The sequence below is a fragment of the Pelodiscus sinensis genome, chromosome 9 (genome assembly GCF_049634645.1).
Source record: "Pelodiscus sinensis isolate JC-2024 chromosome 9, ASM4963464v1, whole genome shotgun sequence".
NCBI classification, from domain to species: domain Eukaryota; kingdom Metazoa; phylum Chordata; order Testudines; family Trionychidae; genus Pelodiscus; species Pelodiscus sinensis.
Window position 1 is genome coordinate 8,327,412 of NC_134719.1, and position 23,977 is coordinate 8,351,388.

At 41.8% G+C, this 23,977-nt stretch overlaps 2 protein-coding genes across 4 annotated transcripts in view; one reads left to right on the forward strand and one right to left on the reverse strand.

The window, feature by feature from the left end:
- The window catches only part of FAF1 (Fas associated factor 1), a 303,972-nt gene extending 292,948 nt beyond the window's left edge, over window positions 1–11,024 (reverse strand). Inside the window, exon 1 of one of the 2 annotated variants that reach the window (XM_075935955.1) lies at window positions 10,684–11,024. In XM_075935955.1, the coding sequence (XP_075792070.1) occupies window positions 10,684–10,728 (45 nt within the window). In that variant the 5' untranslated portion in view covers window positions 10,729–11,024. The remainder of the gene's footprint in view (window positions 1–10,683) is intronic. The other variant, XM_075935954.1, reaches the window with a different exon arrangement.
- A 5,388-nt stretch (window positions 11,025–16,412) lies between these two features.
- CDKN2C (cyclin dependent kinase inhibitor 2C) lies at window positions 16,413–23,671 on the forward strand. 2 transcript variants are annotated; one of them, XR_012905847.1, is made up of 2 exons: window positions 16,413–17,741; window positions 21,697–21,836. XR_012905847.1 is itself a non-coding variant. In XM_006126426.4 (2 exons), exons 1-2 carry the CDS (start codon window positions 18,106–18,108, stop codon window positions 22,075–22,077), a joined length of 510 nt encoding a protein of 169 aa, XP_006126488.1. In that variant the 5' UTR covers window positions 17,805–18,105; the 3' UTR covers window positions 22,078–23,671. The 2 variants fall into 2 exon arrangements, 1 of the variants encoding a protein (XP_006126488.1); XM_006126426.4 differs by lacking the exon at window positions 16,413–17,741 and adding an exon at window positions 17,805–18,234 and having other exon boundaries at window positions 21,697–23,671.
- Window positions 23,672–23,977: the final 306 nt, after the last annotated feature.

Below are 23,977 nucleotides of genomic sequence, written 5' to 3' on the forward strand. Positions count from 1 at the left end.
ACATACCCTGAAGCAGGCTACATACCCTGCCCCCTCCCCCCAAAAAAGAAATAAGCAAGTTTGGTAAGTGTAGTTCTTTTACATGACTAATGATTGCCAAAGTACTTTTCACACAAACTTACACTGCATCTTCCATTAGCCAACCAACTCTCCCCTTTATTGCTCAATGGAAACGTAAACCTAGCTCGTATCATGGACATCATCATGATATTTCTTTGTTGAATGAAACAAAGCTAATTTTATTAATATAACCAGTGTTAATTCACAAGGCTTTATTCCTCAAATGCCAATCGCTATCACTTCTAAAACAGTAGGACAGCTCTGTTTCAGTGACTTACTGCACCAAATACCTACATGAGGCTATGTCTACATTGCAGAGTTTTGCGCAAAAACTCGTGGAGCATCCACACCTCAAGCGTGTTTTTGCGCAAGCAAGTTTACAGTGAATCGTCAGAACAGAGGGGTTTTTGCGGTACACGCAGTCCCCGGGTTACGTACAAGATAGGGACTGTAGGTTTGTTCTTAAGTTGAATCTGTATGTAAGTCGCAACTCTGCCCCGGGCTTCCTGGAATCAGCCGCTGATCAGTTTCAACAGGCTGAATCTGGACGCCAGTTCTTACATACAGATTCAACTTAAGAACCCCAGGTGTCCCCAAGTCAGCTGCTGCTGAAACTGATCAGCGGCTGATTCCAGGAAGCCCGGGGCAGAACAACTCTGCCTCGGGCTTCCTGTAGTCAGCGCTGGTCAGTTTCAGCAGCAGCTGACTTGGGGACGCCTGGGGCAGAGCAGCTGGGGTGCTGCCGGGTTGGTCCAGTAGCACCCAGAGCGGCGCTACGGGACCAACCGGCAGCGCCCCAGCTGCTGTACCACAGGCGTCCGGAGCAAAGCCGCGGAGCACGGGGGCAGCAGGACAGCCCAGACGCGCCGCGGCTGTCCTGCTGCCCGCGTGCTCCGCGGATTTGCTCCGCTTTGCTCCCCGTCTCCCTGGTCTGCTGGTCTCCCCGAGTTACGCGGATCCGACTTATGTCGGATCTGCAGTTACGAACGGGGTTTGCTGCCCGTCTCCCTGGTCTGCTGGAGACCAGCAGACCAGGGAGACGGGGAGCAAAGCCACGGAACACACCGGCAGCGGGACAGTCGCGGTGCGTCTGGGCTGTCCCGCTGCCGGCGTCCTCAGAGGCTTTGCTTCCCATCTCCCTGGTCTGCTGGTCTCCAGCAGACCAGGGAGACGGGCAGCAAACCCCGTTCGTAACTGCAGATCCGACATAAGTCGGATCCGCGTAACTCGGGGACTGCCTGTATAGGTATTCCTCTTTCTACGAGGAATAATACTTTTTTGCGCAAAACAGCCTATCGAAAGCAGCACAGCTGCCATTAACAGAATGGCAACCAGGGCAATCAGAGCTTTCTTGCGAGAGAGCATCCATGCAGTCTGGACACTCTCTTGCACAAAAGCACAAATCGCTTTTCCAATGCGCTTTTGCAGTGTGGATGCACTCTTACTCAAGAAATTTTTGCGGAAGATCTCTTCCACAAAAAGCTTCTTGCGCAAGAAGCCTGCCATGTAGATGTAGCCTGAGTGTGCTGGCAGATCTGATAGGATATGATTACTGTGGTGTGAATAAACTTGCTTGAAGAGTTTCAAAAGGAAGCCACCAAAACACTTCTTTCTGAAGCTGAGCTAGTGATCCTGCGGAGAATTAGCATGGTTTCTCATACCACAACTTCAATGCACTCAAACCATGTAGTATTCTCATTCATCTAGAAGTCAGACAATTTTTTTAATTAAATATCTACTTTTGCATGGGTAAGAGTAGTCAGCCTCACCACAAACAGTCAAAGTTGTTACTGTATAGTAACAGATTAGCATTCCATCTGCTCAGGTTTCTAAAAAGGACACCATTCTTACTCTCCGTCTTCTTCCATTTGTTATTCTTCTGGTTCTGTCTTTCAATTCATATCCTGTCTAAATATCAGAAGAGTTACATTTAAATCTAACTAAATATGCTCTGAAGACCAGGAACTTCAGGATTTCTGCTGAATGTGAAAGCATCTATCTAAATATGCTGGTCCTTTAGAAAAATTTGAAAAACAAAAAATAATAAAAGCAAGGTTTTGGGAGCAGACAGTGACAACCACAAAAAGTAAGCCAAAGAACACTAAGCATACAATATATCAAGAAAGACTATGAAAGCATATTAACACTACAAGTGAAATATCAACAAAACCATTTGTGTGGCAAACCAAAATGTTCAGTTGTCAGTCCCAATACTGTTACTGCTCCCTAGCAGCACTAGAGCTGTAAAAGGTAGAGTTGAAATAATAAGCAGGGAAAGAGAGAGACTCATATATAAATTATAATACTTTAAGGGTGTTACACTTCTTTCTTTTCCAGAGTTCTAAACTTGCACTGGAACTTTTAAAAACTCATAAATACTCTTTAAATTCTATTAGTTCTTATTTGTATAATTAGAAATCCATTTTTCCCCATCCATGGTCAAAAAGTAGTCTGTGTTATCATCCCTGAAATCCTTATAAAAACCTCATTAAATAGTTTGTCAACAGGGGAGTAAACAGATTTTTTTTTAAATGAAGAGTCTGGTTTCTGATAGCATGCTGCTTAAATAGTATGGTCTGCATTTTATTTGCTTCTTTTTTTTAAATGTACAAGGATTTTTCCAACTTCCCTAACCATTTTTATAAGATCTTTTCAATGAGGGAAAAAATTGATTTTATAGGGCAAACAGTAAACTGTCAAATGCTCAAAATAATCTGAAAAAAAAAATCGAGAGGGAATTTACTATATTTCTTTCAGTTGTAGTAATATTAGGTGTCACTTGTAGCAATACTAGGTGCAAAGTTTTCAGACAAATGTGAAATACAAGTTGTCCCTCTTACAAAACTGGAGGTTTTTTGGCCATTTGTAAGAGTACTAAACTGTAAGCCCTGGCAACTGAAGAATTTTGGAGAGAATAATCATTTGAAAAGACTATTTATACACATATACACTAAATAAAGTGAAGGCTAACACAGCAAACTCTTAGAATAATCATAGAATAATAGGACTGGAAGGGACCTCAAGAGGTCATCGAGTCCAGCCCCCCGCCCTCAAGGCAGGACCAAGCTCCGTCTACACCATCCCTGACAGATGTCTATCTAACCTGTTCTTAAATATCTCCAGAGAGGGAGATTCCACCACCTCCCTTGGCAATTTATTCCAAGATTTGACCACCCTGACAGTTAGGAATTTTTTCCTAATGTCCAATCTAAACCTCCCCTGTTGCACTTTAAGCCCATTACTCCTTGTCCTGTCCTCAGAAACCAAGAGGAACAAATTTTCTCCTTCCTCCTTGTGACACCCTTTTAGATATTTGAAAACCGCTATCATGTCCCCCCTTAATCTTCTTTTTTCCAAACTAAACAAGCCCAGTTCATGAAGCCTGGCTTCATAGGTCATGTTCTCTAAACCTTTAATCATTCTTGTCGCTCTTCTCTGTACCCTTTCCAATTTCTCCACATCTTTCTTGAAATGTGGCGCCCAGAACTGGACACAGTACTCCAGCTGAGGCCTAACTAGTGCAGAGTAGAGCGGCAGAATGACTTCACGAGTTTTGCTTACAACACACCTGTTGATACAACCTAGAATCATATTTGCTTTTTTTGCAACAGCATCACACTGTTGGCTCATATTCAACTTGTGGTCCACTATGACCCCTAGATCCCTTTCCGCCATGCTCCTTCCTAGACAGTCGCTTCCCATCTTGTATGTATGGAACTGATTGTTCCTTCCTAAGTGGAGCACTTTGCATTTCTCTTTATTAAACCTCATCCTGTTTACCTCTGACCATTTCTCTAACTTGCTACGGTCATTTTGAATTATGTCCCTATCCTCCAAAGAAGTTGCAACCCCACCCAGTTTGGTATCTTAAATATCTTGCCCCAGGTGACTAGAAAAACAACATAGTAAGATAAGAGAAACACACAACACTATGTTCACGCAATATTGTGCCTAGAAAGTTTTATGCACATAAAAATTAGGGGGAAAAATCTGCAGTTATGATTCTACAATTACTAATTCAACCATACTGCAGATTCTGAATATCCTGAGACTGCATAATTATCACTGATAGCTATAGAACATATTATAAGATGAATGTAATGATTATCGTTTGAGGGTAATGATGAAAAGCTCTATGTACTGAGTATTGTTAGTGGGAGAGAAGGCTATATTACAGTTGCTGTAGAAATCAAAAATATGAGTATTCTGGTTTGCATACAGATGGTTGAGATTTCAGGGAATGATTTTTTACATAGAACACTTATTCTATTGCATAAATCTGATGAGGAAGGTTCGTCTCATCCAGCATCTTGAAGTCTCGCACCCCTTACAAGAACAAAGTGACAGGAAACCTAGAGGAACTCCCTCTTGTGGGGATACACAAGAACATGGAAAAGAAAAGCAAAAGTGGGAATTGAAAAAGGAATATCTGCACAAGGACAAGAGGTCTTCTCTGGATTTGTCATCTCTCCAAGACATCTTCTTGCATGGTAAGCAGCTTTTTGACTCTGCTAGATGTATTGTAGAGAGAAAATTCATGGGGCCAGTGTTTTCAGTACCTTCACTGGAGAAAATGCACCTAGGTACTTCCATTGCTCTCATTGTTTAGTACCTGAGCAGCTCACAAATGTTAATGAATTTATATTCACAATATCCCTTAGAATAAAGCAGTGTTACTCTCACTTCACAGTTTAACCGAGTTGCAGAAAGATTAGGTAACTTGCCAAACATTACATAGAAAGTCTGTAATAAAAACTGGAATTGAATTGAGATATCCTTTGTCCTTTTAATATATTAAACAAAGAACATTGTTCCTTTCAGGAAGGACAGCTAAGGACACCACTTTCACTAGGTATTCAATATTCTTGGTGAGAAATTTCTACTGCAAGGCTGTGGTTAAGAGATACTTTCCACACACACCAGCATAGGCAGCATGGTACAGTAGAAGGGAGCATATCTGGAACATATAACACTAGAGTTACATTTGATATAAGAGGCTGTTTCATCTAAATTTACGTCAACAGTCCTGAGGGAGCTCCAATTTATACCAAAGGCCAGTGTCAGAACAGAAGAGATGCACAAAATGTCTTAAAGCCACCTCTTTCCATCTTTCCTCTCCCTCAGATTCTTGCATGGTTATAACAGAATCATGCCCACTGCCTGAATACATAGAAAGCTGTTTAATAAAGAAAGAATTCAAAAGCCAGCATCTAGCCTTCTTTTAACCTGAAAACATCATTCATTCAAAAACAAATGTACTTTCTCAATGATAGCTTGAGAGTGAAAGTGTGTGTAGACTTACTAATAAAAATAAAATGAGAATGTTTGTATTTTTGGTTTAACAGACCCAGCAGGAAACTAATGACTTGGATTTTAGTTACATTGTGTGAACATACTATTTGTCCTTACATCATTGTACCAAGACTCATAAACAAAGGTTTAGTACTCTAAGCATCATGTTTATCTAGATGATTTTCTGAGTATCTAGCATCCTTGCAACTGCAGGTTCTAATTCCAGTTTGATTCATTCAACCAAACCTTTTATCTTATATATCAGCTTCCACCTAATAGGCACCCAACAAATTTTAGGCATCCCCCTCCTGTTCTGAAATGTGATTTGTCCTTTTCATATGTGTTCATTTTTTTTAATTGTATCCTTTGGTATATATGGTTGTGACTATTTTCTTCCACTATTTGATCTGAGGAAGTGGGTCTGGCCCACGAAAGCTCATCATCTAATAAACCATCTTGTTAGTCTTTAAAGTGCTACATTGTCCTGCATTTTGCTTCAACAAATTTTAAGATACCCATCACTTCCAGCTGCTTGTAGAGAGGAAAAGCATTCTCTCTGCATGCTTCACACTTATGCCCTACTATATCCTAGGTGCTGCAAGGATAGGTTGTAGATCTCTATTGATCTGCCTCGATCCAAGAATCTTCTATCTGCTAACATAGGAGAGTGTGTATTTCTACTATTCCACCTTTATTTAAGCTCTCTCAGACAGCAACAGCAGCAAAGTGAAATTTACCTAACACTTTCACATCTGCCATTTGTGGTTCTGAATAGCTGCAATGAAATTGACAAGATTCTGAAGCTTGAGAAAAGTTTATGAACACCAACAGAAGCACTGGATTTGTTGTGTCTGCAGATTTCGGAGGTCAGCGCTGTGTTGGTTACACGTGATTCACCTTTGAAAATTTATTTTTGCAAATATAAGGGCTAGAATATATATATATATCATATATTTTAGTAACAGATGAGAGCTTAGATACTGCATAAGTTGAGGCTACTTTCCCAAAATAACTTATTTAACATGGGTAAAAGGATCTTTTAAGATTTGCTCAACTGCACTAGGCCTACTTCTACTAGTTGTTATACCACATCTTTTCATATACAGGAAAAAGCATACAAAGACTTCAAGTACATATTGGTTCTGTATAAGAACTTCTAGCTCTTTAGAACGCAGGTTACACCAGGTGATCCCTACCACCAAGCCACATATGGAAGAAAACTTCCATATCAATTTGTAACTACTAGACAGTTAGCACAGAATAATAAAAAAAATATAGTAAACTATCAAGAGACTCCCTTTTCTTTGCATGCCATAGTTTGCAAGGGTTTCATAAATCCCAGTCTGAAGTCCTCTTATTCTATAAGTAAACAGTGTTCTCAGCATATTTTACTTCAGTCAAGAAGAGAGACAACAAAAAACCTCAAGTCCATCAATGCCTTCCTCCCATGGAAATAGATCACGTAGGATACTAGTACTAATTAGAAAGTCCCACAATTCTCCAGGGGAATATTTAAAAAAGACAACACCCGAGTCCTGGATCTGGTCTACACTACCAGTGCTTTACTGACACAGCTATACTTTACTGATATACCCTAGAAACATAATGCTCATAGCTCCTCCAAGCAAAACAAACAACAGAGGCAAGATCACACATTTGGTCATAAGTATGGCTACTTAGGGCTTTTTGCTGGCACAGCTATGTTGGTCAAAGATCACAACTCTTCACGCCCTTGGTGGACAGAGTCATGCCAGCAAAAGTTTATAGTGCAGACCTACCCTTACTTACACTAAAGTCAGTGAGAGCTTTTCAACTGAAATTAAATTAAAAAATGGCCAGTGTGCCTTTAGAGCAATTCTTTCTAGACCCCACATTTCAGAGATCATCAACAAGGAGGGGCTTGCTCACTAAACTACTTGCAAACTGAGTTAGTATATGTGCTCCACAAGGGGTTCAGAATGTTTGCTTCTTAGAACACTCTAATGATGTGCAACATCCTACCCATAGAAACCTAGAGGAACTATCTTTGTGGCCAAAATGGCAGATTTTTTTTTTGGACCATGTAAAGTTGTTACACCAAAATATTGAACACCGAGAGAGCCAAGTTCTTTAAAATTCAGGACATTCTTTTTTAATTCGATTACAAGTTCTTAAACTGTAAACTCCTCAGAAGAGGGAAAAACTTTTACTCAGTGTTTATACAGGGCATCCCAATTCTGACTGAAGCCTGTAAAGTCTCCGAGGGGTAGCCATGTTAGCCTAACTGCATAAACAACAAGGAGTCCTATGGCACCTTAAAGACTAACAGATTTATTAGGGCATAAGCTTTCATGGGTAAAGTGGTTTTACCCACGAAGGCTTATGCCCTAATGCATCTGTTAGTCTCTAAGGTGTCACAGGACTCCTTGTTGTTTTTTAAGCCTGTAAGTTACAGCTAAGGTAACACAAATGATCTTTAGATAACCAGTCATAGATCAAAGCCCTGTTGCATTAGACAGTTGAAGATAGTATTTCCCATTTTCCACAAGAACTAGAGGTATTCTCTATATTAGATTCTTTAGCAATATATACACCATTCCCTTTTTAATGAATTTATCCTACCTATTTCAAGTGCTGACTTTTTGCAGTTTGCCCATATTCCAGTCACATACGGAGCGAAAAAAAATCTGAATTGCATTTATGACAGTAATTAACACTCATGGTACATACTTAAAATGTACTACCATGCATGCCCATAGAGCTCAGTGGTACTATTCTCAGTCTATAAAGCAAAGATTATTTAGGTGCTTCCCTCCCAAAAAATGCCTTCTGTTCTGTTTTTTTTATTAACTTGTTGGTGAATGACTAGCAAATCTACAACAGTAGATATACAGAACAAAGCTCCCTCACCAATTCATAGAATTTAAGATATACAGGTCAAAAAGGCATACAATTGACAGTGTCCCTTTAACTAATATAAACAATATCATGCTGTAGGAAGCAGGAAAAAAAAAATAAAAGAGGACAAGACACATAGTACCTGGATACTGAAATACAAGGACAAATGAGAGGGCGGGGAAGAAGAGATGATTAAAAAATAATAATTAAGCATTATGAGACATAGCTTACCCAGAGATCTAGCCTCAGCATTACTATTCACTCATTATGTTCATTTGAAGCACCACTTAACTGGTTAGTGCCTCAGTTTCCCCATCTGTAAAACTGAGGTAATACTTTCTTGCCTTTATCTGTATATTTATAAAGGTACCCTTCGTTGCAGTTACTCAGCACACTTTCATTAGCAGCTTTAAGATATTTCAATAAAGAAGTGCTATTATTAAAATAAATCTATAAAGTATATATTAATTAAGCATTCCATTTTATTACTCTGCTAAGATTTACAAATCAAGGACCCAATCTTACAACTGGATTCATAGACACGATGCTTGCAGCAGTATGAATCTCTAGCAACATCACTTGGGTTCTGCTAGTTTCTGCCTACATGGATATGACTGCAGACCTGGAACCTAAACTCATTTCTTGTGGTATGTGGAGTTACAAAAACCCTTTAAAAGAATTATAGCGTAATGACATACAACTAGGGGTCTGTTATTCCTTACACAGTACTGTTCATTCCAAATATCAAAAACAGAGGTTGCCTACAGAGCTGTTTATTAAAGTTTCAAAGTAGATAAACAAGTATCAATGTCACATAGTTGAAGTTCTACAAAGAAAATATCTGCTTAACATCCCTGTTCAGAATATGTACCAACATGTAACAGTAATAAACAATATTAGATAATAAAATAATTATAAAACTTACTATTAATTATTATTATAATCACCACAGCAAATAGAAGTCCTACCCCAGGATCAGGGTCTCATTGTGCTAGGCACTGTGTACATAGAGAGCAAAGAGATAGACTGTAAACTCCTTGGGGCAGGGACTAAATATAAAGATAAGAGACTGACAGAGGAGTACAAGGGAACAGCGATATAGAATTGGTCAGCATAACAAGTAGTGTTCTCAGTACATTACAGTTTATCAAGTTTTTTTTGTAGGCATCACAATAAAGGAGAATATTTGTAAAGTGTTGTTAAGAATTATTTGTTCATAAAATATAACTTATTAAAAACATCTTTATGAATTGTATATAAATCCACAAAGTATATATGAATATGTGCATGTGTATATAAAAACACACAAATATTAAAAAGGGATAAAATTGTTTAAAATAATAGATATAAACACCAGTCACCCACTTTCAGGCCTTTCTTGAAGTTATGTTCCTAGTGAACTACTCGTCTGAAATTGAAAGGTAAAGACCTAGGCCGCAATCCTGTGAGCTAATTTAAAGTCTCCCCATGCACCAAATAGACATGGCAAAAGAAAAGATTTTTTTTAAATACACATGAAATAAATATATGCAAGACACTGGAATCAGACACTTTTCCAAGTTGTTTCACACGTATGCACACCCTCAGAACTATTTTAAGTTTACTGTATCCTTTAAAAGGGGATGGGAGAGAAGTAAATGCCTGTTTAATGTGCTCATGGGGAAATACAGAAAAACAAAGCTACCAAGATACTTCACTGAACTGATTAACTAAATACCTACAAGCCTGTTAAATATCACTTTCAGTTGGGTGGCTTTGAGATGGAGATGAAAGAAACCTAGGGATTTTTTTGAAACTTCCTCGTATGGTGAACGCCTTCCCAGTGAATGTTTCTCTCTCTACAAGAAACAAAAAAACAGGACTATGTAGCACTTTCAAGACTAACAAGATGCTTAAGTGGTGATGAGCTTTCCTGGGCCAGACCCACTTCCTCAGATCAAATCGTGGAAGAAAATTGGCACAACCATATATACCAAAGGGATACAATAAAAAAGTGAACACATATAAATATGTACAAATACGTATTTTTCATTCTTTAAAAAAAAACAACACCTTCCTACTCATTGAAGCTACCCCACGTTAAGGCAATCCTCCTCCCAGGGAGCTTCATGTTTACTTTAGGATGGAGACACGCAGCCAGCACCGCCAGCGGCCCACTGAGAGCTCAGAGGCTGCCCACAGTACCCAGTGGGAGAAGAGGGGAGTTTTGTACCCACCGGGTGTTTGCCTGAGCCGGGCTACCGCTCGCCTGCGGGTCCGGGGGGAGGGGAGCAGGGCTGAGGGCGCGTTTGGGACCCGCAGCGGGGGAGTCGGGGCGCAGGGCAGAGTCTCCAAGCCCGGCCCAAGGCGCGACCCGGCGCGGGGAGGGTGGGCGGCGGCTCCCCGGCCGGGCACAAAGAAGGGGCGGCGCAGAGGGAGGCAGGGGAAGAGGCGCAGGGGCGGTTTGAAACGCACCTGAAAATCGGCCAGTATCATCTCTCGGTCCATGTTGGACGCCATTGCAGCCGGCCGGGTCCCCGGCGCTTGCCTGCGCGGTGCACCTGGAGCCTGCTGCTGGGGACCGCAGATGGGCGGCTACGCGCTCATGGGAGCGCCGCGCCGATCCCCCCGCTGCTGGGGCTGCTCCTCAGGCTGGCTCCGGAAAAAGGCGGAGTGGGGGGGGGGGTCCCCGGCGCGTGCGTGCAGGGGGGAGAGGGGGGGGCGCCGCCGGCCCCTCTGAGCAGTGCCCTCCGCTGCCGGGCCACAGAGAGGAGGAGGCAGCGCTGCTTCCTCCCTGGCTCGCAAAGCGTCTGTCGCACATTTTGCCTGTCATTGAGGTCGCAAAGAGACGCTTTGCGGCTGCCACGTGACCCTCCTGTCAAGCGCCGGCGAGGCGGAAAAAAAAAAAAAAAAAAAGAAGAAGCCGGGAGAGTGGGGGAGGGGCTGCGTCTTTCCGGCAGCGCGCGGACCGAGGCTGCGCCGAGCCGGGCCGGCTGGGCGGGCGCTGCGGCAGGGCCGCTGGTGGGGAAAGCCCCGGCAAACCCCCCGCCGGCCCGCGCACAAAGCGGGGAGTCGCCCGCTCCAGAGCAGCGAGTGGAGCCTGGCCGGGGGGGGGCCGGCCCCGCTTTAGGCCTCCCCTGCGGTCACGGGCGGCTGCCTTGCCCGAGGAAACGTCGCGCTGCCGCGAGTGCGGGACCGCGTTCGGGTCGGGGGCCGCTGCAGCGACCGGACCAGGAGCAAAAGGCCCCCGCGCAAGGCAAAACACCCGCATCCCCTGAGTCCCTTAGCCAGGAGGTAGCAAATTGAGAGATTTTTCTACCAAAAAACACAGTTTCTCTGAATTTGCAACCAGCCAGCAAAGGTAGCAATTCCTGAGCAGTTGTACCAAATGTCATGTATGTATGACAGAAACTGTGACGGTCACAAAAACGGAGAGGTTTCACTTTTTGCCTATACACCGCACACCAACGAGAAGCACAAACAAAAATCCTGCCCTGCCCTGGCCCCGGGCGGAGAAGGAGAGAGACGCTCCCCTCCACACCAGAGCCTAGCGGGCCCGGGCTAGTCGGTTCTGTGTGCTCCAGCACCATGGAGGGGGGCTGGAGCAGCAGCATGGGCTCCCCAATACTGCAGGGAGCCCTGAGCGTTGGGGGTTGCATCCAGGCAAGCAGAGGGCCACATCTGGCTGCTGGGCCTTAGATCCTCCACTCCTGCCCTAGAGCCCTAAGTCTCAGCATGCAATAGGGGGAGGGGTACATCAGGGGACTAGATTACAGCTTTTATTGGACTGGCTTCTGTATATGAGAGAATTTCTAGTACTACACTCCTGTCTGTCAGTCTGGGAAAGGTACTCAGGGGGTGATAGCTATATACAAGGTGGTACAGATAGGCCAGTATCTGCTTGAGCTTGTATTTATCTGTGACATTCCGAGGACCTGATCTGAAGAGAAGTTCTGTGCAGTTCCAAAGCTTGTCTCATCAACAGAAGCGGGTCCAATAAAAGCTATTGCTTTGCTCATCTTCTCTCTAAGTCTGTGTCACTTGAGAATTAAAAAAATGGCAAGGAGTCCTGTGGTATCTTATAGACTAACTGAAGTGTTGGAGCATAAGCTTTCGTGGGCAAAGACCCACTTCCTCAGATGCATGTCAGAATTAAAAGTCACCTTTGAAGTAGCTCCCCTTGATGATGAATGGCTGCTTTATTTTTCAATGAGATTTAATATCTTGATTTATTTTAACTTAATCCATTCTGCTTCACATTTTGACAAAGTTTTACATGAATGGCAAATATTACTTGATTTTTTAAACATCTCGTCAGTATGGTGATTAGGGTATTTCTTTATATGTAGTTTCTGGCTGTCACCAGTAGGGTACCGTGTAAACTGAGTGAGCACTTGGGTGGATGCCCAGGAGAGGTTCAAATGCCATCCACCTGATTAGCAGAATGCCTACAGCCTGCAGCATGTGTTTCTAGTGGTGGTGCACATCTGCACATGCCTTGGTGCACATAAAATTTATTCCACCCATGGATGAAAAAAATTACAGGAAACATTGGTCACCAATTTGACCTGGATTACTTGTCACCATCTAGCATGACAAAGAGCTAGGTGTATTTATGTTGTAAATTTAGGATGTGTGCCAGAATTACTATGTTACTCAATGAGTCATAGGATGAAACATTAAATCATTATTGTTGATTGAGGCCTAAGCAAGGCACCATTTCTTCCTCCAAATACACTCCCACAAATAAATGCTTTTCTCACAGAGAACACCCCCTAAAGGTGTTTTAGCTATCTGATGTGGTCATAATTAATGCAGCACTGGGGTAATTTTGCCTTTCTGTACTACAATATCTAGTTGATTTATATATAAACAGATTGATACAGATAAAACAGGTGCTTTAATTGACATACATAAATACAATGAAGCAGCTCCAAGACAGATTAATTGTTCCTTAAATAATCATTTCCTTAGATGATACATGATTTTCTATAAACTGGACAGTGACTTCCTTTTAATAAGAAAAAAAGACAAGGAATGGATAGATATGCAAGATTCATTTATCAGTCCTAGTAACTCCTCTCATATGGGAAACAACAAATTTGACTTAGGTTTGTGACCCAACCGCTGTTAATATGCATAATAGCCCTTACTCTTAGGATTCCCAGAACAATACTTTAGGTCTCAGGGACATTACATATCACTAAACTTGTTTTATAACACTTATACAAGTCCTAGTTTTCAGCGTTGTTTGTTGTTTTTAAATATATGTCCCCAAATGTTTTCCATCTCTCCTCTGGCTATATATGCACAATTTGACTCTTTAACTGGCTAATTAATCCAATGGGGGGGGGGGTTGTTCACGCCTTATATCATTTCTAGTCACTTCGCTGCCATCCATCACAGACTCAGTCGCAGCCTTCCTAAAATTACACGATGGGCAAGATCTACATTACTATATTCTTTTCTATTTTAAGATCCCTATATCTTATTTTCCCGTTTGTAAGACGATATATACAAGCCTAATCAGAATATATATGCTTCCTGCTGATCATCAGAAAAATAATGGTAGGATTGATACTCAAAGGGAGAGGGGAGGGGAAAACAGGAAAAGAACAAGCCGCAGTGGAAGCCATTAAAGAAAAAGAGGTTAAATACCCATTACACACGCAAGTTACAAGCTGCAGAAGAATATGGAAACGTTTTACTGAATCTGCCTGGAGGTTAGACCATTTGCCCACAAGAAAGCAGTAAGATAGCAGGACATAGAATTATTAAGGCACATTGCTAGGTACTAATAAGAACGGTGATCTTTATGATGCATTTGTTTTGTTTCATATGACTAGACAATAGTTTCAGAATTTCAAGATGAACTATGACAATATCAAAGCCCTACTTGTGATGGAAAGAAAAATATACCATTCAGACACGGTATTTTACTTCGTCCTGCTCCTGTTTCAATTGCTGGTGGCAGGTTTTAGAGATATATTACACGTGGCTGGTTTAATAATTCTAGTTTAACTTTACAGAATTAATAGATGACATACCTACTACTGACACATTATCTCTTTTCCACTGCTTGGCATTACAGATAACTCTGTACTATAGATACTATGTGGTTCAATACCAGAGACAATATATACTCAACTGCAAACCAATCTACCCACATAGTACCACAGAATAATTATAATAAAGGCTGAAAGGCAAGTTTTATACATTGGACTAAAGCCAACTATTTTCTGTAGTAATTTAAAACTGTAGTTTAGGAAATAGCGCTGCAATATTACTCACGGCCATCAGCTGTAGTCAAAAGTTAGTTACCTTAGTGCTTAGGGAGCAGTATTTGAAGCGAAAAGTATCCATCTTACATGAAATAAAGAGCAGGATCGGGCCAAAATGAGAAGAACAGATGAAAATGCGAAACCTAAATTATGTCACTTGAAGCCCAGATTACAATAATATAGCTTCGTTTATTCCCCTTACTACTCAGAACTCTTCAATAAGCCCCAAACTGGGGTTTCCTACACATACTGGATACATTAGAAAAGGTCCTGGGAAGATAGGGAAATCAGGTGGGTAAGCGATTGCAGTGCTCCATGCGGTGTTCGATGATTACTGTATATCGGCAGAGGGCGTTTTTATGTTTGTGTAGTATATTGTTTTATAAAATGTCTCTTTAGCATTGTTAGCAGTAATTAATTAAAAACAACACGCTCCTTTCCACAAACATTTTAAAGGACCTAAAAGGCAGCAGGTGGGATGATGCTACTTTTTTTGCCTGGTCAATATAAAGATGGGGGGCGGGAGAAAGGGAGGCCTTCCGTGTCTCAGAGTAAACCATTTTATCTTCTGGTATCTGAAAGAAGGATTATTCTTCTTAAGAGTCATTTACAAAAAGTAGTGAGAGAATATAACATTTTGGGGTCGAATTCTGCAATGACTTAACCTACGTATGATTCAATTAAAGTTAACAGTCTTGAACTAGGAGTAAGTCAGCGCAGAATGTATTTACAAACTACTTAGTGAAACAAAGTAGTCTAAATAACATTGTATATTAAATGCCTGTTTTCAGAAAGCCTGTATTATTGAAAATATTTATTTCTAGAATTAACTTTGAAGGGAGTTAAAAAACACACTTCTGCCTAGAAAATTGTTACTCTTATAATTTATAACACTTAGGTTTATTATAACAGAATTTTAAAAACATGTGCTCTTTTTTCATCTTATTTGCTGTGCATGTGATAACAAGTAGACAATAGTTTCATTCTTTCCTGTGCTATTCACTGTGTATCTGCCCGTTCATCAGTTTCCCGTTGCTTGTATCAGTTTTTCAGAAAACAATAGAGAAAAGAAAAAAATTCAAAATAGGAAAATGTGGCAGTGAACTTTGCCACGAGACGGAGATGTCTAAGCAGTACTTCTGCTTTGTAACTTTCAGATGGGCATGTCCGTTTAAAAACAAATGATATGTCTAGCATTAGGCATCTTAAATCAGGCCCTGAATTTGCACTGTCTCCGCACACAAAACTTGCACTGTTGTCAATGGGAGTTTTGCCTAGTCTGGAGGGCAGGACCGGCGTCTTTGATTATCTGGTGTTGTTTTTAAACAGATCCATTCAATGGCATCTCTCTGAGTTAGCCAGTCAATGTATGTACGTTTTCATGAAAAGGAACATTTTGCTTGTGCATGGACAGTAGAGCGACACAGTATTTATCAAAGGAACATATCAGGTGTACTTTATGCTTAGTGGGAGTCCTGAAACTGCAGGATACTTTCGTGGAACTGAAGCTTTAAGGCTCACGGAAATGTAGAGCAATTCAGGATTCAAAACCGTCTGCAATTCGACTGATTTTCGCCACCTCCGGCACATAAAGTCCTCACGCCCTCTCATCGCAACTTCTTTCTGCTTTGATATACAAGAGGATCCCTCATTTCTTGCATTAGAGCCCTGGTACTTTTCACTTAACCTGGCACTTTTCAGGTGTTCCAGGATGCTAGAGACAAGCCAAGCCAAGGTTTCGGCCCTGGGTTATCGCAGTTCACAGTTAGAATACCTTGACATTGGCCCTTTTAGCCATGACCTTGTCTTTAGGGAGCAAGCCCTAGTGAGGAGACCTGGAAAACGCCTCCTTGCGGGATGACAGTGGCCCTCGGCTGGCCCGACGCTGTTCGCGCTGACTTCAGTGGCGCGTCTTACGTTTGCTTCCCTGAGAAAAAGGATCGGGCTCCTGTTACCTTGCTATGGCCTGCGGAGGCAGGTGGCGGCTAAGGATGCCCACTAGCAGGCTGCTCATGGACACGCACCTCGGTCCTGAACTAGTTCCTACCAGCCCCGCTCGAGCGCGTTGCACGACTGTCGCCTGGTGATATTTCTGCGGCAGGCGGGCGGCACCAGCGCGCCCGCAGAGTCATCCCCACCAGCCCGCGGGCGACGGCTTGGCCCTGCCGCGGTGTCAAGGGACAGCTCCTCGCTAGGCCTCGCCAGCGGCCTCTCACAGCGCCAGCCGGGGCGCGGAGGGGGTGGGAGTGCTGCTCCCGGGCGCTGGTGGACGCCGGGCGAGACACCAGGGGCCGAGTGTGCAAACTGGCGCTCCGCGGGCCGCCGGGGCCTGCGCGCTGTGCCAAGCCGAAGGGGCGGAGGGTGCGCGCCGACGCAGGCCTTCCTGCTCGCTGGGCAACTCCGCCGGGCCTCCTTAAATCTCTGCCGTTAAAATGTGGGCGGGTATTTCAACTCAAAAAGCGCTCAAATTTTCCCCCTTTTCAAAAAAAGCTGATGAGGTGAAAAGCAGCCGGAGGAGGCGAGAGGCAGAAGCGGGCTGGGGTCCGGGGGCGCCAGCCCCCCCCCTCTCCGCCCGGCAAGTGCAGCTGGCTTTGGCGGAGCCGGGTCGCGGCTGTCACTGAGGCGGCGGCTTTGCAGGGCTGGGGAGGCGGCGCAGCCGGACCTGCGCTTCCCGGTCTGTGTCAGCTCGCCCCGGGCCGGAGCAGCGCCGCCCGCGAGCCCAGCAAAGCGAACGAGGGACGCCGCGATCGCCAGAGCCAGCGGAGCCCCGGGGCCGAGGCGCGGCGGAGGCGGGAAGGGCTCGCCCCGTGGCTTGCAGCCGGGACGCCGCCGTGTCCCCCGGCCGGCTGGATGGAGCACGCGCCGCCGCTGGGCTTCTCCGCCTTCCCGTGAGGCGCTGGCACAGGCATGCAGCCGCCCTCTCACGGCCGCAGGGAGGGCGCCGTCTGCGGGCCCGGTGCCCTTCCGATTGCACCGGGCAACCATTGCTGGGGGCCGCTGAGTCTGCGCCTAGGGCGGCGGCAGCTGGAGACCGCGGACGCTTTCTCCTGAGCCAAGGCAGCTAGTGCGTGAACTGTGCGGCGGATCTGCCTCCTGCTGTCTCTTCCCGGGGCTTTTCGCCCCCTCGTACTTGGCTTGAAATAAACGCAGCTGGCTGCAGTGAAGGGGGTGACCCCAAGCAACCATACGGCTCCAGGAGATTTCTCTGCGAAGTTGTTCCTGCTGAATTCTCAAATCTCGACTTGAATAAGGGTGGGTTGTTTTCTTCTTTAGCGTGAGTCAGTCTCCTAGGTATGTGTATATATGTTACCTATAACATATATAATATATTCTATAATATTAATATATTTCCCCTTTAACGTGGCCAAAGTCCTCGGTATGAGTTGCTCTGCATGTAGAAGCAAAGAAATATTCTTTCGAGTGGAACTGCACTTTTGCTGAATAATCACGTGTGAATTTAGGGGCGGGCTCTTGGCAAACAGTTTTTTACGAGTATTTACTACAAGGTCTACTCCCGAAGATTAACCATCCCAGTACTTCTGTCAGTCTCCGATGCCATGCCTGGTTAAAAACTCCCCCAAACTCACCTATTTTCGATCGTCAGTCACCCTAAAGAATGGCCGAGCCTTTGGTGAACGATTTGACGTCCGCATCTGCAAAGGGGGACCTAGTGCAACTTACTAATTTGTTGCAAAAGATTGTAAACGTCAATGCCCAAAATGGATTTGGGAGGACTGCGCTGCAGGTTGGTATCCAGAGAGAGAGAGAGAGAGAGAGAGAGAGAGAGAGAAATATTTCATCACTGCTACCTCCGTGACCCGCGTTACAGAAAGCCCGATTCTAACTAGGCTGGTGTACAGAATTTCTGTATTTTTTAACCTAGTTGGTTGCCATATTTTATAACTTTAGTGGCTCCAACTCCCTAAAATGACGTACTTGTAATAAAACTGGCCAAAACCATTATTTTTAAACGGGGATCATCCTCAATATCAAATAGGCTGCCAGTTTAATCCAATTTTAATATTGAGGGAAGGGGAAGGAAGGCAAGGAAAAGGTGGATGATATGAAAAGAAAACATCCTAGCTGAGCCCTGTTTCAGAGACGATTTGTAAACACATAGGTCTTATTACTCGAGGTGTTGTGTTGTATTTTTATACGGAGTGTTTTTAAACCATTAATGTTCGCGATTATTTATTCTGGAGTGAATGGTGCTTTTCCTTTATACGATGTTTTTGACGAATGACCTTTCTGCATTTGGAAACATGCTGCACGGGCACTCCGTACCTTTAGATGTACATTAGCAACTGGACGAATGAGTTAGACTTCAGTTTGAATCACTTGCCGAGCCATTCATAATTAAGGCTCAATAAAGATAGTATTGTCAATCAGGACCCTAGTGGATGGACTCAAAATATTTCATTTCTGAGGCTATAAGATTGTTTGGCTTAATGGTCAATATTTAGATGTACAGGCAGTAGTTGGAACACATCCAACTGCGAAATACTGAAATTGAGTAAAGTTTTCTTTATTTAAGAGCATCATAATGATGGTGAAAATGTTACAATACAGACGAAAACGTGAAACAAGCAGTTGTTCCCTGAGCTGAAATTCTGTGGCAATTTACAATGTACAGTGTAATGTAGGGAAATGTGAAATTAGAGTAATTGGGGGGGGGGTTAAGTTCACAGTTTTAAAAACGTGTTTTTGTTTTAAAATGCGAACTGCTGAAATGTTCCTTTCAGACACTGTATTATTTGAGACTGAAATCCAGATTTTTACTGCGTTTTTGGCTTAAAATCAAAATTAAACTCTGGAAAAGAGGAAATTCTTGTATGAACACAATAATAATTCTTATTTTTCTGTTTCACTGAAGCTCAAGAACTATGCGATTATCCTTGCAATATTATTGCTATTACTATTGTCACATAGGTGTGGGACTTGTGAGACGCGCAGACACCTTATTAGAGAATGAAAGAGCTTATATAAAAAACGGAGACAAACTAACTTCTGTTAGGAAATCAGGAAATGTTTAGCCAATATTTTATCTTTAAAATGAGGCTGAAAAATACAGTTGCACTGAAGTAAATGTAAGGCTTCAAAATAACGGACTTACATTGGGAAATATTCTACACAGTGACATACATTTTCAGCTATCTTAAACATAAGATAGTCACTTAAATTGCAGCTTAATCATAACCGATTTGATTAACCATAGCACAAATCAAAACAGAGTTGGCTAGCTACTTATTTTCAGTATGTATAAACCTGAAACATGCTGTGGGTAGGTGACAGAGCTCAAGAATATTTTCAGTCAACATTCTCTAATATTGTTCACTCGGTACTGAACCGGATGAAAGTGAAATTGTATTTTATTATACCAATATGCTAATGTAAACAGCTACTTTTATAAATATATCCTCTTCATTTTCTTTTTGACTTTGAGTACTCATGCAGGCCTTAGATATTGAGTTTCCAGTTTGACCTCCTTCAGATTTGTTCTAAAGATCTTATGTCTTACCCCATTACCCCCTGCCGCCCCCAAATTACAAAATAATTGATATTTGAAGAGACAGTTCTAGCCTAAATCGGCCTAGCATTACCTTTATATAATATATACATTTATTTCATTTTTTCGGCTTCAAGTGCTGCCTTTCAGTGCCATATCCTGTCATCTTTGCTTACTCAAAACTCACTCTGAAGTTTTCGAGTGAGCAAGGAATCGAGGATGGGCTCCCCAAAAGAATTGCAGATACGTTTAAGGTATCTGAAAAAAGGAAGAAAGGAGGACGATGCCTTCGCTTATTTTCCAGAAGTATAGCTGTACCTTTTATACTCTCTAGTTGAAAGGAATGCAGGTAATATGTAGGAAACATTCAGTTATCACTTATCCCAGATAACCTTTCCCCAATCCGATTTGTAGATTCAGTACTGTTACACATATTATAATATAGGGGATGTATATGTGCCTTTCCCCACAAAACCTAATTCACATTTGTTTTCAGTAACAACACATTTTCAACAAATGCCTCGTAGAATTTGTAATTTGTGTTTACTTTAGTGCAACTGTAATCCTTGTTTATGCTAATAATAAAAAGCTCTTTGCAAGATTTTCAAGATATCAGCTGGTGCTAGTGAAAGACAGCAAGATTTTCAAGATATTGGTTAAAAATGTTCTAAAGAAGTAAAGGCAGTATTTTTCCCTTATCGAGGTTGTTAATAAAATTGTCTCCTTGCTAGAGCAGTTGAATGCAAAGTCTTACACAGCCTGCAACGTCGGAAATTAAGAACTATCTTGTTTCATTATTTTAAAGGCTAAGGGACAGAAGTTCTGGCGAATTTTGGGGTCGGGCCAAGCCACTCAAACTCCTAATCAGAGATGCCCATGTGCTCACTTATAATAGGTTAATGATAAAGAAATAAAGTTTTACTTAACAAAAAGAATCATTAGGAACACTGATCGCTCTTTTCTACCATGGGTTATTTTTAACAGCACACATTCACAGATTAGACTAAAATTATGAAGCTATGAGATAAATCTTTCTTTTTACAATAATTTAGGTGAACTTTAAGTCGTTGCTCTTAAGTTCTCCATTTTGGGCAGCACACAATGAACCATAGCTCTTGCAGAAAACCTGAAAGGATTATTTTCTGCAGAGAGAAGTGCGGCACATTATACGATCATACTGACACTTATTGACAAGAAACAGACAATTTAAACACTTCCATTGAAGAGTTTATCCCATTTCGTGTTATTGAAAGTATACAATATCAGAGCCTCAGAAAGTCATCCATCTTACACTTAACGGGTTTAAAGAGGTAAATGAAATTTTCTAGATATTCATGGTAAGTGAAGCCGACCTATATATAGTTTTTAGCAATGAAAAGACTGAGATGAAAAGGCAGTATTATAAAAAGCAAGATAACCTCAATATTCCATACTAGCTAATTTTGACATTAATCTTCTGTAGTTCAAGAAGATATTTCTCACTGGAACAATACAGCTAATCGTAAATTTACTGTGGTTAGTGCAGAAATTAGAAAGTTACGCTTCCCCTCACATTAATTTTCTAACGGGCTTCCTCTGCATAGATAAAATAGGTCTCCCTCTGGAAGAAAGCTCAAATATAAAAATTAAGATTCTAAAGTGAGTGAAACGAGCAATTCTAAAATTATTTACAGGATTAAACTCTTATCTTTTCCTCTTTAGGTAATGAAACTTGGGAATCCTGAAATTGCCAGGAAGTTGCTAAATGCAGGTGCTAATCCTGATCTGAAAGACAGTACTGGGTTCGCTGTAATTCATGATGCAGCCAGAGCGGGTTTCCTGGACACGGTGCAGACTTTACTGGAGTTTAACGCTGATGTTAACATTGAGGATAATGAGGGAAACCTGCCGTTGCACTTGGCAGCTGAAGAAGGCCACCTCCCAGTAGTGGAATTCCTTATTAAGCACAAAGTAAGCAAGGTGGACCATAAGAACAAGGAGGGTTACACTGCCTACGACTTGGCCAAGCTGTACAAGAAGAACGATATAGTTAAACTAATGGAAAGCAGCAGTTTAAGTGCAGAAGCTGCAGACATGAATTAAATCAAACACGGACAACTTCTTACTTGGACCTACGAGCTTCTAGCCCTTGTTTTGAATAACATTTATTGAAACATTTTTCTTTTTTTTAAGTAACTAGTGCAAGTCTAGTGAAACTGCAAAGGTGTAGATTTTGTAGACAGTGAATATATTTAAAAATCACACCAATAGCATTTCCTGCACCTGCCATCCCCAAAACGCTAGAAGAGACACAAGACGGACATACGTTGATCGCTTTTGCTTATCTCTTGCAGATTATAGTTTTACACTTCCTTCGTTTGTTTTAGATCACTAATACTGAAAAGGCTGTATACTAAAATGCTTTATGTTTCTGATATTTACGTTTTTAAAATGTTTTACTGTTATTTTTTCTGAAGATCATGACTAACAATTTTAAGCACTGTTTCTGACAAAACAGGACAGTAAAGAGTGTAGTCAGTGGTTCAGGCAAAGTTAAATGGACATTTGGCCTAGAAAGACAGCAGGATGGGGCCCTACAAGTATTAGGAAATAGCTATTTTTGGACACTAATTAGATCTTTTAAAACTAGATAATTTGCTTTCTAAATTGAGATTATACTTTTAGTTTCCTCTATATTTAATCTCTCACACATCTGAAATTGATGAACAGAACCAATGTAAGTGGCTTTTTGATTACCAAGATTAAAACAGCTTGGTTGTTCGTGTTTTCTGTGCACTGAACAAAACACTTTTCTAGTTTCAAAACAAGCCGCAGACAACCGTTGTCAAAGGAAAGAGTAGAATAAGGCTGATATACCAACAGAGATATCCCAGTTATCTGGCCACTTCACAATCGAAGAAAAGGCAGAAGTTATTTAAGAAATATTTGCTTCCCACCAACTTTTTATTTTAATTAACCGTTTTTATTGAAGTTGCGTATCCTAAAATGTGGATATTGAAATACAGTGGAATTTAGAGGGTAACACTTTTGCTTTTCATAACATTATATTATCGCTTGCACGTGAAACACACTTACCCTGAATATCTTAAACAACATTAAGGTTGGTAGCATTCCTGCGACCCACACAGTCACTTACCATCGGATGCTGAGCGCTTTCTGCTTCCCTGACCGCAACAAGCGCTAAAGATGTTCAGCACCTTGTCGGACTGAAGTTTATTGTCAACATTTTATACCACGTTATAGGTGTTAGTAGTTTGGCATATCGGCAATTTTAGACGCTTTATCTTTAATATTCTAAACATTTTAACTGCACTAAAGAGATGGAATCAAATATAAATGAACACATTCGCAAATGTCACCAAAACAGCATTGATAAAGGAAATTAACTTTAATTAAGATTATTTTAACTTTTCGGAAAAGGTTTTAGCCCCCAATCAAACAACATTCTTGGTAAATAAAGTTTTCATAAACTGCTTATCCCCTTTGATGTTTACTTTTCACTCACTGTCACATTGCTGTGATATTGGTTAAAAATGTCTCTGACCTGTGTGCATTTATTGTCGATGTTATAACTTCTGTTCCTAAATAATCTAACCACCTAAACAGGATGCTGTATGTGCTGCACGTTTTGTGGAAGAATCTACACAATAAATTACATGGAGATTATTAAAAGAAACATATTTGGAGTTGTTATAACCTTTGAGTGCAATTCACAAGCCGATGGGCTACATGGCTACAAACAAACCCCTGCTGGTGCTCACAGAAAGGCCTTGTCACTTGCCACTGGGCATAAAACATTGCCTAATGTCCTCATTCATTTCCCATTTTTACAACTTGTCATTCACAATATCTGTCTTTACCCTATAGAGCTGAATCTCCCCGATGCTTTCCATCTTTCTCCCACACAACCACAGGAGAAAATTCTCTAACTCTGAAGGCAACATTCATCTGTGGCGCTGCCTTGCTTCTATGGCATCTGCTA